The sequence below is a fragment of the Scophthalmus maximus genome, chromosome 6 (assembly GCF_022379125.1).
Source record: "Scophthalmus maximus strain ysfricsl-2021 chromosome 6, ASM2237912v1, whole genome shotgun sequence".
NCBI lineage: Eukaryota > Metazoa > Chordata > Actinopteri > Pleuronectiformes > Scophthalmidae > Scophthalmus > Scophthalmus maximus.
Window position 1 is genome coordinate 25,617,854 of NC_061520.1, and position 14,018 is coordinate 25,631,871.

The 14,018-nt window shown below is 44.2% G+C and overlaps 1 protein-coding gene and 9 non-coding genes across 10 annotated transcripts in view; all 10 read left to right on the forward strand.

The window, feature by feature from the left end:
* mfsd4aa (major facilitator superfamily domain containing 4Aa) overlaps positions 1-13,912 on the forward strand; it is a 46,389-nt gene extending 32,477 nt beyond the window's left edge. Inside the window, exons 7-10 of the mRNA XM_035632822.2 lie at positions 8,174-8,321; positions 8,899-8,969; positions 11,939-12,059; positions 13,474-13,912. Coding sequence (XP_035488715.2) covers positions 8,174-8,321; positions 8,899-8,969; positions 11,939-12,059; positions 13,474-13,523 — 390 coding nt within the window. The 3' untranslated portion in view covers positions 13,524-13,912. The remainder of the gene's footprint in view (positions 1-8,173; positions 8,322-8,898; positions 8,970-11,938; positions 12,060-13,473) is intronic.
* trnaf-gaa lies at positions 195-267 on the forward strand. Its single transcript has one exon. It is a non-coding gene; the product is annotated as a tRNA-Phe (tRNA).
* On the forward strand, positions 888-960 carry trnaf-gaa. Its single transcript has one exon. It is a non-coding gene; the product is annotated as a tRNA-Phe (tRNA).
* On the forward strand, positions 1,581-1,653 carry trnaf-gaa. Its single transcript has one exon. It is a non-coding gene; the product is annotated as a tRNA-Phe (tRNA).
* Positions 2,505-2,577, forward strand: trnaf-gaa. The gene has a single exon. It is a non-coding gene; the product is annotated as a tRNA-Phe (tRNA).
* On the forward strand, positions 3,198-3,270 carry trnaf-gaa. Its single transcript has one exon. It is a non-coding gene; the product is annotated as a tRNA-Phe (tRNA).
* On the forward strand, positions 3,891-3,963 carry trnaf-gaa. Its single transcript has one exon. It is a non-coding gene; the product is annotated as a tRNA-Phe (tRNA).
* Positions 4,584-4,656, forward strand: trnaf-gaa. The gene has a single exon. It is a non-coding gene; the product is annotated as a tRNA-Phe (tRNA).
* trnaf-gaa lies at positions 5,277-5,349 on the forward strand. Its single transcript has one exon. It is a non-coding gene; the product is annotated as a tRNA-Phe (tRNA).
* On the forward strand, positions 6,431-6,503 carry trnaf-gaa. The gene has a single exon. It is a non-coding gene; the product is annotated as a tRNA-Phe (tRNA).
* Positions 13,913-14,018: the final 106 nt, after the last annotated feature.

Below are 14,018 nucleotides of genomic sequence, written 5' to 3' on the forward strand. Positions count from 1 at the left end.
ATCGAAAGGTCCCTGATTCCTTGCTTGGTCTGGCTAGCAGATTATCAGTGTTTTTATGGACATATTACCAACTGGGCATCAACGTCAGGGTGAATGTATGTTAGGTTGCACCAACCCCACCATGTTTGCTGAAATGATCGCTAAAAACTGTAGGCATTTTGGATTTTTTAGCCTCCGTAGTTCAAGTTCAAAGGGCCGAAATAGCTCAGTTGGGAGAGCGTTAGACTGAAGATCTAAAGGTCCCTGGTTCGATCCCGGGTTTCGGCAGCTGACGAGCTGTCCTTTAATGATGATGACTAATAATAATGTGGGAACTTTGTCGGAGGGTCACTTGTCTTCATGGGCTCACTTTGGACCCCAGTCTGGTTAAGGTGGCAACGCAGCGTTCTATGCTACCTGTAGTCAAGACAAGAGGTTAGTAAAGTCATTCTCAAGGCTTCAGCCCCCACTCACTATAAAAATGCCTACAACTTTCATAGTGAGTTGAGGGCTGAAGCTATTTGTTGCTTTTGGGCACATAGAGGTGTTCTTTTCATGACTCTTCAATGTCAGGTGTAAGGTATGGTAATGTTCCACTAGCCCTTTTATGATTCGTAAAGGATTACTAAAACTTTAGCTTATTTGCACCAGGTAGCCTCCGTAATTGCTCTTTGGAGGGTCAAATAGCTGATTTAAGAGCGCATTGGACTGAAGATCGAAAGGTCCCTGATTCCTTGCTTGGTCTGGCTAGCAGATTATCAGTGTTTTTATGGACATATTACCAACTGGGCATCAACGTCAGGGTGAATGTATGTTAGGTTGCACCAACCCCACCATGTTTGCTGAAATGATCGCTAAAAACTGTAGGCATTTTGGATTTTTTAGCCTCCGTAGTTCAAGTTCAAAGGGCCGAAATAGCTCAGTTGGGAGAGCGTTAGACTGAAGATCTAAAGGTCCCTGGTTCGATCCCGGGTTTCGGCAGCTGACGAGCTGTCCTTTAATGATGATGACTAATAATAATGTGGGAACTTTGTCGGAGTGTCACTTGTCTTCATGGGCTCACTTTGGACCCCAGTCTGGTTAAGGTGGCAATGCAGCGTTCTATGCTACCTGTAGTCAAGACAAGAGGTTAGTAAAGTCATTCTCAAGGCTTCAGCCCACACTCACTATAAAAATGCCTACAACTTTCATAGTGAGTTGGGGGCTGAAGCTATTTGTTGCTTTTGGGCACATAGAGGTGTTCTTTTCATGACTCTTCAATGTCAGGTGTAAGGTATAGTAATGTTCCACTAGCCCTTTTATGATTCGTAAAGGATTACTAAAACTTTAGCTTATTTGCACCAGGTAGCCTCCGTAATTGCTCTTTGGAGGGACAAATAGCTGATTTAAGAGCGCATTGGACTGAAGATCGAAAGGTCCCTGATTCCTTGCTTGGTCTGGCTAGCAGATTATCAGTGTTTTTATGGACATATTACCAACTGGGCATCAACGTCAGGGTGAATGTATGTTAGGTTGCACCAACCCCACCATGTTTGCTGAAATGATTGCTAAAAACTGTAGGCATTTTGCATCGCGTAGCCTCCGTAGTTCAAGTTTACAGGGCCGAAATAGCTCAGTTGGGAGAGCGTTAGACTGAAGATCTAAAGGTCCCTGGTTCGATCCCGGGTTTCGGCAGCTGACGAGCTGTCCTTTAATGATGATGACTAATAATAATGTGGGAACTTTGTCGGACGGTCACTTGTCTTCATGGGCTCACTTTGGACCCCAGTCTGGTTAAGGTGGCAATGCAGCGTTCTATGCTACCTGTAGTCAAGACAAGAGGTTAGTAAAGTCATTGTCAAGGCTTCAGCCCCCACTCACTATAAAAATGCCTACAACTTTCATAGTGAGTTGAGGGCTGAAGCTATTTGTTGCTTTTGGGCACATAGAGGTGTTCTTTTCATGACTCTTCAATGTCAGGTGTAAGGTATAGTAATGTTCCACTAGCCCTTTTATGATTCGTAAAGGATTACTACAACTTTAGCTTATTTGCACCACGTAGCCTCCGTAATTGCTCTTTCGAGAGTTAAATAGCTGATTTAAGAGCGCATTGGACTGAAGATCGAAAGGTCCCTGATTCCTTGCTTGGTCTGGCCAGCAGATTATCAGTGTTTTATGGACGTATTACCAACGGGGCATCAACGTCAGGGGGAATGTATGTTAAGGTTGCACCAACCCCACCATGTTTGCTGAAATGATTGCTGAAAACTGAAGGCATTTTGCATGGCGTAGCCTCCGTAGTTCAAGTTTACAGTGCCGAAATAGCTCAGTTGGGAGAGCGTTAGACTGAAGATCTAAAGGTCCCTGATTCCTTGCTTGGTTTGGCTAGCAGATTATCAGTGTTTTTATGGACATATTACCAACTGGGCATCAACGTCAGGGTGAATGTATGTTAGGTTGCACCAACCCCACCATGTTTGCTGAAATGATTGCTAAAAACTGTAGGCATTTTGCATCGCGTAGCCTCCGTAGTTCAAGTTTACAGGGCCGAAATAGCTCAGTTGGGAGAGCGTTAGACTGAAGATCTAAAGGTCCCTGGTTCGATCCCGGGTTTCGGCAGCTGACGAGCTGTCCTTTAATGATGATGACTAATAATAATGTGGGAACTTTGTCGGACGGTCACTTGTCTTCATGGGCTCACTTTGGACCCCAGTCTGGTTAAGGTGGCAATGCAGCGTTCTATGCTACCTGTAGTCAAGACAAGAGGTTAGTAAAGTCATTGTCAAGGCTTCAGCCCCCACTCACTATAAAAATGCCTACAACTTTCATAGTGAGTTGAGGGCTGAAGCTATTTGTTGCTTTTGGGCACATAGAGGTGTTCTTTTCATGACTCTTCAATGTCAGGTGTAAGGTATAGTAATGTTCCACTAGCCCTTTTATGATTCGTAAAGGATTACTAAAACTTTAGCTTATTTGCACCAGGTAGCCTCCGTAATTGCTCTTTGGAGGGACAAATAGCTGATTTAAGAGCGCATTGGACTGAAGATCGAAAGGTCCCTGATTCCTTGCTTGGTCTGGCTAGCAGATTATCAGTGTTTTTATGGACATATTACCAACTGGGCATCAACGTCAGGGTGAATGTATGTTAGGTTGCACCAACCCCACCATGTTTGCTGAAATGATCGCTAAAAACTGTAGGCATTTTGCATTTTTTAGCCTCCGTAGTTCAAGTTCAAAGGGCCGAAATAGCTCAGTTGGGAGAGCGTTAGACTGAAGATCTAAAGGTCCCTGGTTCGATCCCGGGTTTCGGCAGCTGACGAGCTGTCCTTTAATGATGATGACTAATAATAATGTGGGAACTTTGTCGGACGGTCACTTGTCTTCATGGGCTCACTTTGGACCCCAGTCTGGTTAAGGTGGCAATGCAGCGTTCTATGCTACCTGTAGTCAAGACAAGAGGTTAGTAAAGTCATTCTCAAGGCTTCAGCCCACACTCACTATAAAAATGCCTACAACTTTCATAGTGAGTTGGGGGCTGAAGCTATTTGTTGCTTTTGGGCACATAGAGGTGTTCTTTTCATGAATCTTCAATGTCAGGTGTAAGGTATGGTAATGTTCCACTAGCCCTTTTATGATTCGTAAAGGATTACTACAACTTTAGCTTATTTGCACCAGGTAGCCTCCGTAATTGCTCTTTGGAGGGACAAATAGCTGATTTAAGAGCGCATTGGACTGAAGATCGAAAGGTCCCTGATTCCTTGCTTGGTCTGGCTAGCAGATTATCAGTGTTTTTATGGACATATTACCAACTGGGCATCAACGTCAGGGTGAATGTATGTTAGGTTGCACCAACCCCACCATGTTTGCTGAAATGATCGCTAAAAACTGTAGGCATTTTGGATTTTTTAGCCTCCGTAGTTCAAGTTCAAAGGGCCGAAATAGCTCAGTTGGGAGAGCGTTAGACTGAAGATCTAAAGGTCCCTGGTTCGATCCCGGGTTTCGGCAGCTGACGAGCTGTCCTTTAATGATGATGACTAATAATAATGTGGGAACTTTGTCGGACGGTCACTTGTCTTCATGGGCTCACTTTGGACCCCAGTCTGGTTAAGGTGGCAATGCAGCGTTCTATGCTACCTGTAGTCAAGACAAGAGGTTAGTAAAGTCATTCTCAAGGCTTCAGCCCACACTCACTATAAAAATGCCTACAACTTTCATAGTGAGTTGGGGGCTGAAGCTATTTGTTGCTTTTGGGCACATAGAGGTGTTCTTTTCATGAATCTTCAATGTCAGGTGTAAGGTATGGTAATGTTCCACTAGCCCTTTTATGATTCGTAAAGGATTACTACAACTTTAGCTTATTTGCACCACGTAGCCTCCGTAATTGCTCTTTCGAGAGTTAAATAGCTGATTTAAGAGCGCATTGGACTGAAGATCTAAATGTCCCTGATTCCTTGCTTGGTCTGGCTAGCAGATTAACAGTGTTTTTATGGACATATTACCAACTGGGCATCAACGTCAGGGTGAATGTATGTTAGGTTGCACCAACCCCACCATGTTTGCTGAAATGATTGCTAAAAACTGTAGGCATTTTGCATCGGTTAGCCTCCGTAGTTCATGTTTACAGGGCCGAAATAGCTCAGTTGGGAGAGCGTTAGACTGAAGATCGAAAGGTCTCTGGTTCGATCCAGGGTTTCGGCAGCTGACGAGTTGTCCTTTAATGATGATGACTAATAATAATGTGGGAACTTTGTCGGAGTGTCACTTGTCTTCATGGGCTCACTTTGGACCCCAGTCTGGTTAAGGTGGCAATGCAGCGTTCTATGCTACCTGTAGTCAAGACAAGAGGTTAGTAAAGTCATTGTCAAGGCTTCAGCCCCCACTCACTATAAAAATGCCTACAACTTTCATAGTGAGTTGGGGGCTGAAGCTATTTGTTGCTTTTGGGCACATAGAGGTGTTCTTTTCATGACTCTTCAATGTCAGGTGTAAGGTATGGTAATGTTCCACTAGCCCTTTTATGATTCGTAAAGGATTACTAAAACTTTAGCTTATTTGCACCAGGTAGCCTCCGTAATTGCTCTTTGGAGGGTCAAATAGCTGATTTAAGAGCGCATTGGACTGAAGATCGAAAGGTCCCTGATTCCTTGCTTGGTCTGGCCAGCAGATTATCAGTGTTTTATGGACGTATTACCAACGGGGCATCAACGTCAGGGGGAATGTATGTTAAGGTTGCACCAACCCCACCATGTTTGCTGAAATGATTGCTGAAAACTGAAGGCATTTTGCATGGCGTAGCCTCTGTAGTTCAAGTTTTCAGGGCCGAAATAGCTCAGTTGGGAGAGCGTTAGACTGAAGATCTAAAGGTCCCTGGTTCGATCCCGGGTTTTGGCAGCTGACGAGCTATCCTTTAATGATGATGACTAATAATAATGTGGGAACTTTGTCGGAGTGTCACTTGTCTTCATGGGCTCACTTTGGACCCCAGTCTGGTTAAGGTGGCAATGCAGCGTTCTATGCTACCTGTAGTCAAGACAAGAGGTTAGTAAAGTCATTCTCAAGGCTTCAGCCCCCACTCACTATGAAAATGCCTACAACTTTCATAGTGAGTTGGGGGCTGAAGCTATTTGTTGCTTTCGGGCACATAGAGGTGTTCTTTTCATGAATCTTCAATGTCAGGTGTAAGGTATGGTAATGTTCCACTAGCCCTTTTATGATTCGTAAAGGATTACTACAACTTTAGCTTATTTGCACCAGGTAGCCTCCGTAATTGCTCTTTCGAGAATCAAATAGCTGATTTCAGAGGGCATTGGGCTGACGATCGAAAGGTCCCTGGTTCGATCCCGGGTTTCGGCAGCTGACGAGCTGTCCTTTAATGATGATGACTAATAATAATGTGGGAACTTTGTCGGAGTGTCACTTTTTTTCATGGGCTCACTTTGGACCCCAGTCTGGTTAAGGTGGCAATGCAGCGTTCTATGCTACCTGTAGTCAAGACAAGAGGTTAGTAAAGTCATTGTCAAGGCTTCAGCCCCCACTCACTATGAAAGTGCCTACAACTTTCATAGTGAGTGGGGGCTGAAGCTATTTGTTGCTTTTGGGCACATAGAGGTGTTCTTTTCATGAATCTTCAATGTCAGGTGTAAGGTATGGTAATGTTCCACTAGCCCTTTTATGATTCGTAAAGGATTACTACAACTTTAGCTTATTTGCACCACGTAGCCTCCGTAATTGCTCTTTTGAGAGTCAAATAGCTGATTTAAGAGCGCATTGGACTGAAGATCGAAAGGTCCCTGATTCCTTGCTTGGTCTGGCTAGCAGATTATCAGTGTTTTTATGGACATATTACCAACTGGGCATCAACGTCAGGGTGAATGTATGTTAGGTTGCACCAACCCCACCATGTTTGCTGAAATGATTGCTGAAAACTGAAGGCATTTTGCATCGCATAGCCTCCGTAGTTCAAGTTTACAGGGCCGAAATAGCTCAGTTGGGAGAGCGTTAGACTGAAGATCTAAAGGTCCCTGGTTCGATCCCGGGTTTCGGCAGCTGACGAGCTGTCCTTTAATGATGATGACTAATAATAATGTGGGAACTTTGTCGGAGTGTCACTTGTTGTCATGGGCTCACTTTGGACCCCAGTCTGGTTAAGCTGAGAATACAGCGTTCTATGCTACCTGTAGTCAAGACAAGAGGTTAGTAAAGTCATTCTCAAGGCTTCAGCCCCCACTCACTATAAAAATGCCTACAACTTTCATAGTGAGTTGGGGGCTGAAGCTATTTGTTGCTTTTGGGCACATAGAGGTGTTCTTTTCATGAATCTTCAATGTCAGGTGTAAGGTATGGTAATGTTCCACTAGCCCTTTTATGATTCGTAAAGGATTACTACAACTTTAGCTTATTTGCACCAGGTAGCCTCCGTAATTGCTCTTTCGAGAGTTAAATAGCTGGTTTAAGAGCGCATTGGACTGAAGATCCCTGAGTTGTTGCTACCTTTAGCCAGCAGATTATCAGTGTTTTATGGACATATGACCCACTGGGCCACCCACGTCAGGGTGAATGTATGTTAATGTTAAACCAACCCCTGGTTCGATCCCGGGTTTCGGCAGACAAACTTTGGCTCAGCTGGGAGAGCATATGGCTTAAGTAGTTAGAGAACTGTGCTAAAGTCCCAATCAAGAACAATATTGAGAAACAGTAAACAAAATTTTTATAAACATAGCATTCATGTTACCTAACACAATTCCACCTCTTTGGCGCTTGTGGGCTCAGAGAGGGGGTCCTCTTAGCTGGAGGCCACTGCAGCTCATCTAGAATGCCGCAGCCTGGCTGATTTTGAACCTACCCAATTTCTCCCACATTACTCTGCTCCTCCACACCCTGCACTGGCTCCTGGTGGTAGCCCGATTGTGGGTACTGATACTCCCCTACCACGCTGCAAATGGCTCAGGGCCATCTTACATCCAGAACAAGGTCAAACCTTTCACCCCAGCCCGTCCACTCCGCTCTGTTACTACCAAACGGTAGTAGTGGGCTCGGCAGCCAAAACCCGTCTGTTTGCTGTCCTGGTTCCTCAATGGTGGAATGAGCTCCCCATTGACATCAGGACAGCAGACTTAAAACTCACCTGTTCAGACTGCACCTTAGTCCTTCAATCATTGAAATAGAAAAAAACAACTATATTTATGTATATATATATATATTTATATATATATATATATATATATATATACAACAAAAATCTAAAATGGAGCACTTGAAGCAGTTTTGCCTATTTCATAATATCTATGTACTCGCATGATTCTTATCCTTTTTTGGGTAATATCTTCATTGTTGAATGCACCTATTGTTAGTCGCTTTGGACAAAAGTGTCAGCTAAATGAATGTCATGTTAAACATTTGTATAATTATCTTTATTTTACCCTGCATTTCACCACTGATGAGTTGCTTGTGTCCAGATGAATTTTGGTCATTTTTTTGTTGCCCTGACGACACACACATGCCAACTGGACCTCAACGTCCAGAGGAGAGGAGGCTAACACTGCAGCAGTTGGTTTTTTGAATGTCTTTTTAATTTTTCATAGATGTTAAGACACCAGGTAGGGAAACATGTATGTAATTACTCTTCCATGTCCCAAATGTTGCTATCAAGAGTAATGTGCATCATTAATATCCAATCATCACTCACGCTCAGTGTCTCTGTCTGTCCATCTCGCAGGTGGGAGTCATACTGGTGCAGTGCCTGTTGCTGATCTTCTACACCAGCTCTGTGCTTCTCTTCATTGGTACTTGCGTGTTGGGACTGTGCATTAGCAGTGTGTTTCCTTCCATGCTTGCTTTTACAGAGGACATACTGGAGTACAAAGGTAAAAAAAACAACAACAAAAAATACACAAATTCTGACACAGTCATCAGTATCAATTGATCTTAATTTGGCATTTGTCGTCTGATGTTCAGAGGAATCGAACAGATCGTCAACACAAGTGTAACAAATATTTTGCAAGTTACGGCGCTGACGTGGGCAACTGTCGAAACGTTTAGTAAAAGTGAAAGTACACTCTACCTCTGCTGGTCCAGGTCAAACACCGATCTGTTATTTTTTAAATACATTTTTGCTGACATGAGACGCTCACTTTCGTGGTTCAGATCATGGATGATCTTTTGGCCAGATTGCCCACCCCTAAGTATACTGCATATAAAGTACCTAATTAATCAATATCTAATTGTAAATGTAGAAATAAAAATGAGCAAATAACAAACAAATGAATAAAAGTAGTTAATAGATAAATAATCATTAATCATTTAATTATCAATATTTATTGATTCATTGGATCATTTTCTTTGCATCCATTTCAGCTGGGATCCATTTGATGGTATTGTATTACATAAAATAATGCATTCGTCTTTGAATTCACTTTCTGTCTCGTCCCTTCCGTGATGCAGGTTGTGCCACAACTGTCCTGGTGACCAGCGCCAGCGCAGGAGAGATGATGCTGCAGCTGCTCGTCGGATCGGTGAGAAGTCCTTCACGGCTGTGTGCGCATGTCCTCCTGCTCATAGTGATGATGAAATGCAACACAGCGCTGCCTCATTCCCTTGGAACAGGCATTTTATTTCGCCAATGCACATTTGATAACAATGAAAACCAACCATGGGTGTCGGAAGCAAAAAAGAAATGAGGGTGGGTCCTCCACGACAACATTTTTACTAGAGTAGATGACATTTCCTCTCTTCTGGTGCGTTTTAATCAAGTGTAAGTCGTGAGTTCGACCCACCTTTGACACTTCAGAAATTGCTTTTGTAGCCCAAAACAATTACAACAAACATGCCAAGCTTCTATATTGACAGTATGTGAGCAGACCCACCTGTGCAGCATATATGCATACGGTGATCGGTGTAGTTTGCCGCTGCCTGTGGGAGAGCGGCCTGTGTGTCTCGGTGTACGAACGCAGGAGTGGGGAAAACGTGGTATATGGAGTTTCCTTTATATGGACTCAATGAGCAAATCAAGCGGAATGGATTTGAGGGGTGTCAGAAAGCAGGAGCGTGGAAGGAAAGTGAGTTGCGAAAATGCGGTATGGGATTTAATTCATTGGGGAATTTCACAAGTGGAATGAATTTGACTGAAGGCGCTCTGAAAGTTCCACCGACTGGAAAGACAGATGTGCTGAATTAGAGACCGTAGAAGTGGGTGGGTCTTGTCTTGTCCCCCCACATACAATGGGTACTTTCGTAGTCGTAGGGTGAGGTCGAATTATCAAATTGGCTTAGAAAGTTTCCTAAATCTTGACGTGACCCGTAAGTATTTGATCAGCAGCCATGATAAGAGTTGTTCGGATTCTCTGAATGCTCAAGTGTATCCTATCTCCTTTAGCATAGGATACACTTGAGCTTCCTATGTGAGATTAAGGAGATATAGACGCCCCACAATTCATTGCAGCAGCGCTATTTAAGGTGACGCGCCATGAACGGATGTAAACGATTCAATCTTAAGTAGAAGTAGAACAAGTAGAAGAGTATGAATATGACCCAGAAGGGACATCATCATGTAAGTTACTGTTACATATGAATCAGTTACATCTGATGTCACACGGTGGTAAAACACTGAAACATGCTGATGGAGCTGCTGCGTTATTTGTAGTTCATCTTCGGAAATGTGTTGTTTCACCACGACAGACGCGTCAATAACATCCGCCGTCGCGTCATGACGTAGGTTAGTGAAAGTGGAGTCGGATTCTCTGAGCAGCGCTGTCGGCTTTTCCCAAGTCCTATCAGTCCTCCTTTACACCTTTCCTTGACCTCATGTCGTTTTCCACTGAGCTCAAGGAATAGTAGGTAGGAAGGACAACAGAGTCCAGGTTCTAAGGAGCAGCTTTAGAACTAGAAATCAGAAATAGCAGACCCCAGACCATGGATGTAAGTTTGAACTGCCAGCTTATATATGAATATTAATAGTGGACAAAAGACATAAATTCACGCAGGAATATAGTATTGATATCCTTTGAATCTCCAAAATAACATTTTCTCTGTGTCTTTCTCACTTTTGAGTTAAACCTATTTGAGAGGTAATTATCCACTACTCCCAATTTCCACATTTTCCAATTGCTTTAAGTGATTTAGATTCTGGACTTTCTTCGAGTGAACTCAGTTCTAAGGTGTCATGTTGTCACTCAGTAGTTACGCCTTTCCGAGAGTTCAGTTTTCCCTCTTCTGTAGTTTACACGAACCAGTAAAAACGAGTCCAGGCAGAATGTACAGTAACACGACTCATACAGCATCAACAAAACGAGGTGGCAAAAATGATTAAGTTCGATGCCAATATAGAAAATACAAATTGCTAGATGATATTTAAAAAAAAGGTTCACTCACCAAATCCTTGTTTCATCTAAAAAAAAAAAGGCAAAATCCACAAAAATGAAATTCCTCAAACTCCTTTTCCTCTTTTCAACGTCCCTCCTCACTGGTGAAGGACTCCTCTGTGGCTCTCGCCTGACTGTTTCCCTCTTGTCCCGCTGTCGCCGCTTCACATTTCCGACCAAATTTATGAAAATTGGCAATTTCGACATGGGGCCTAATTTTGATGCGGGGGAAATTTAATAGAAACGAGGGAACACAGGGACGTCTTCGGCCTCGGCCGCTACAGGGGCGGATCCGGCTCAGGACCCCCACGGTCCTCCACCACACACTCATGCCCACGTCAACAGATTCTGGCAGGGGGAAAAGTCCTCCACCCAGGAGGAGCCCTCCGTGGCTTTAGGTGTCTCACGACACTTATCGTTTATTTGTATTGCCTGAGGACGTCACATGCCAGGTTTTTAACTTATGCAATGGGTGGAGTTGGGGCTCAGAGCTGCATGCGAAGTTACACTTCATTGTGATATATAGGGCTTATCCTCAAACCCTAAATAATATACGTACAATTTTTATGCTGCCTGGAGATTTATGTCATGGAAAACATTTTGCTACTCTCTTTAGTAATGGATATATTTTGATCGGGTTTCGAGATAAAATAAAGATCAAATCAAATCCGATTTCCCATGGGGATAATAATCGCAACATATTGAGGGGAGTGCATGCGGTTTGGCAATTTTGCGTGATTGAATTCAAGAGGACTTTTTTGCCCCTGGCCCAGGTATGCCCCCCGCTCAGTGCTATTCTAGTCGTTACATTGTGTCAGCAGCGCTCAGAGCAGTGATGCCCCGCAGCAGGACCTTATTGTTCTGCAGCAGGACCTTATTGTTCTGCAGCAGGACCTTATTGTTCTGCAGCAGAACATTACTGTTACCGGGGATTAGTGCGGCGGCGGTGACCTGGCGTGTTGAAATGAATGAAGCAGAAAGCACTGCCATTATAAACCTGTTCTGTAGCCACATTACTCTGTAGTTGATTGCGTGATATTAAAAACCCACTGTCTGTGTGTGTGTGTGTGTGTGTGTGTGTGTGTGTGTGTGTGTGTGTGTGTGTCTGTTGTGTCTCACTGCAGGTGATCCACAGTCAGGGCAGCTACGCTTTCATGTTGTGTGGCACGATCGCCTCCTTCATCGGCCTCTGCCTTTTCCTGCTGCTCATCTATGTCCAGCGCGTCCACCGGAGCCGCTACGCAGGTAAACACACCGGCGAGCAGAAGAAAAAGAAAAAGAAAAAGGCTGTACGAGTGTTTGTTGTGTGAAGCGCTGAGGTCACACAGCAACAGGAGACAGCGGAGTCCGCAGGGGTTCCTCTTTTCATTCGACTTGGCTGCGGTCGAGACAAATCCCACGGCGGCGGCGGCGGCGGCGGCAACACAAACAAATCCTGCCTGTGCTCAAAGAGAAGATGAGAGCGGGAGCTGATGAAAAGAGAATCTGCTGCGGCTGCGAGGGACGGAAGAGATGTGGTGGGCGGGGGGAGGCCATCTACCAGTCGACACATTCCCTTCATTTAGACATTTCTTTTACTAATGACCTGTCGAATGGCAGAATGTAGTCACTGCTTTATTGGTCTGTTGTGGCGATTTTTCAAAATGTCAAAAAACAGGGTACGAGTCGCTCTAACCACAAAACCCCCCCATTCTTATCTGGTCAGGGCTCAGTAATGAACTGCTCTCTGCACGTGTCCCAGACGTGGAAAACAACGCCACGACCCGAGTAATATTTATAAAAAAGAAACACAATGACAAGGTGCCCTCCTCTCCTCATCTCTTATTTGTCGTAGCATATATACAAATGAGAGAGTGGTGCTCGTTTCCTGGTCCTCGTTAGCAGCATCCAATCAGAGTGAGGCACGAGCTTCTGGTTCGTGGACACATTTAGCTTTTCTGAAATGTCGTGTTCATGACAACCGAGGTCTCACGCCGAGCGGTTCGGGGGGGGTGTTGCGCCCGTTGGAGGTTTCTTCCCTGTTCAAAGTTAGATTTCTTTTTTTTTCTTTTTTTTCCACAGCTATCACAGATTATCTGCCAGCAAACATGTTCATCGTTCTTACGTTCACTGCCGTCGGGCCGTCTGGTAGTCGAGTGCTCTGCGGCGCAGTGTGTGAACTTGACTTGTTCTGCTAGTGGCAGATTATAATCCCTTTGAGTTTAACATCGTTGCTAGTGCGTTGGTCTTACACACCGAAGGTTGAGAGTTCAAAGCCACCCTATGGCAAACCTTAGTCGTCGTCCCTTCTGTTTTTTTTTCTTCTTTCACAAATCGCATAACACCATAGTTAAATGAATGAAGACAGATTCACTATTGCAAATTGTTCTGATCGTTGTCATTTAACCCAGCCGACATCCAAATTCACACCCGTTCGCCACCGTTCAAATTGCTCGAGAAGTGGCAATGGCGCCGTTTCGTTTGGCAGATCGGTTGGAGTCCCGGGACGTTTCTTTTGTCCCAGTCCGTCCCTGTTCATACCTGATTCAAGTCAAAAAACCCGCCGTGAAACAACACACGGCCATTCCCTCATGACAATCACAACGCTCTGTGGGATCAGAATTCATGCACATTTGCTGGATGTCAGTCCTCAACTAATCGGCCGCGTCTTTTCCCTCAGATCCACCTGAGAACATGGACATGAAAGAGCAGACGCCGGGAGGCTCGTGATGTGACGCTCCGTCCGGGACCGGGGGACACGGCGTGGACGACAGAGAGGGACAGCGCTTATTCTCAAGCTCAACGATCAACAAGCGGCCTAATGCATGTGCAATACTTGAATTCATTTTCTGGCATGATTATTCCTCGCAGCACATTGTAACGCTGCTGTAGGTTGATTCCACAATGATTATGGACGTGTCAGTAGTTTCCTGGTGACGGTCATCGTCATCATGACATTCTCTACATTATACATGATTACATTATTAATCTAAACTCATAGTGTGGGATTTGTTGGGTTTTCCCTGTAATATTGTAATATTGACCTCACTACGTAAAGTGCCTTGAGACAATGTATGTTGTGATATGGCGCTATACAAATAAAATTGAATTGAATTGAATTGAATTGAATAGAATAGTGATGTCATGACGACATCCTTCCCACCATATATTTTTTCAATCTTTATAAGCTTGAGCTTGCGTCAGAAGTCCTCGAAGATGGCATGA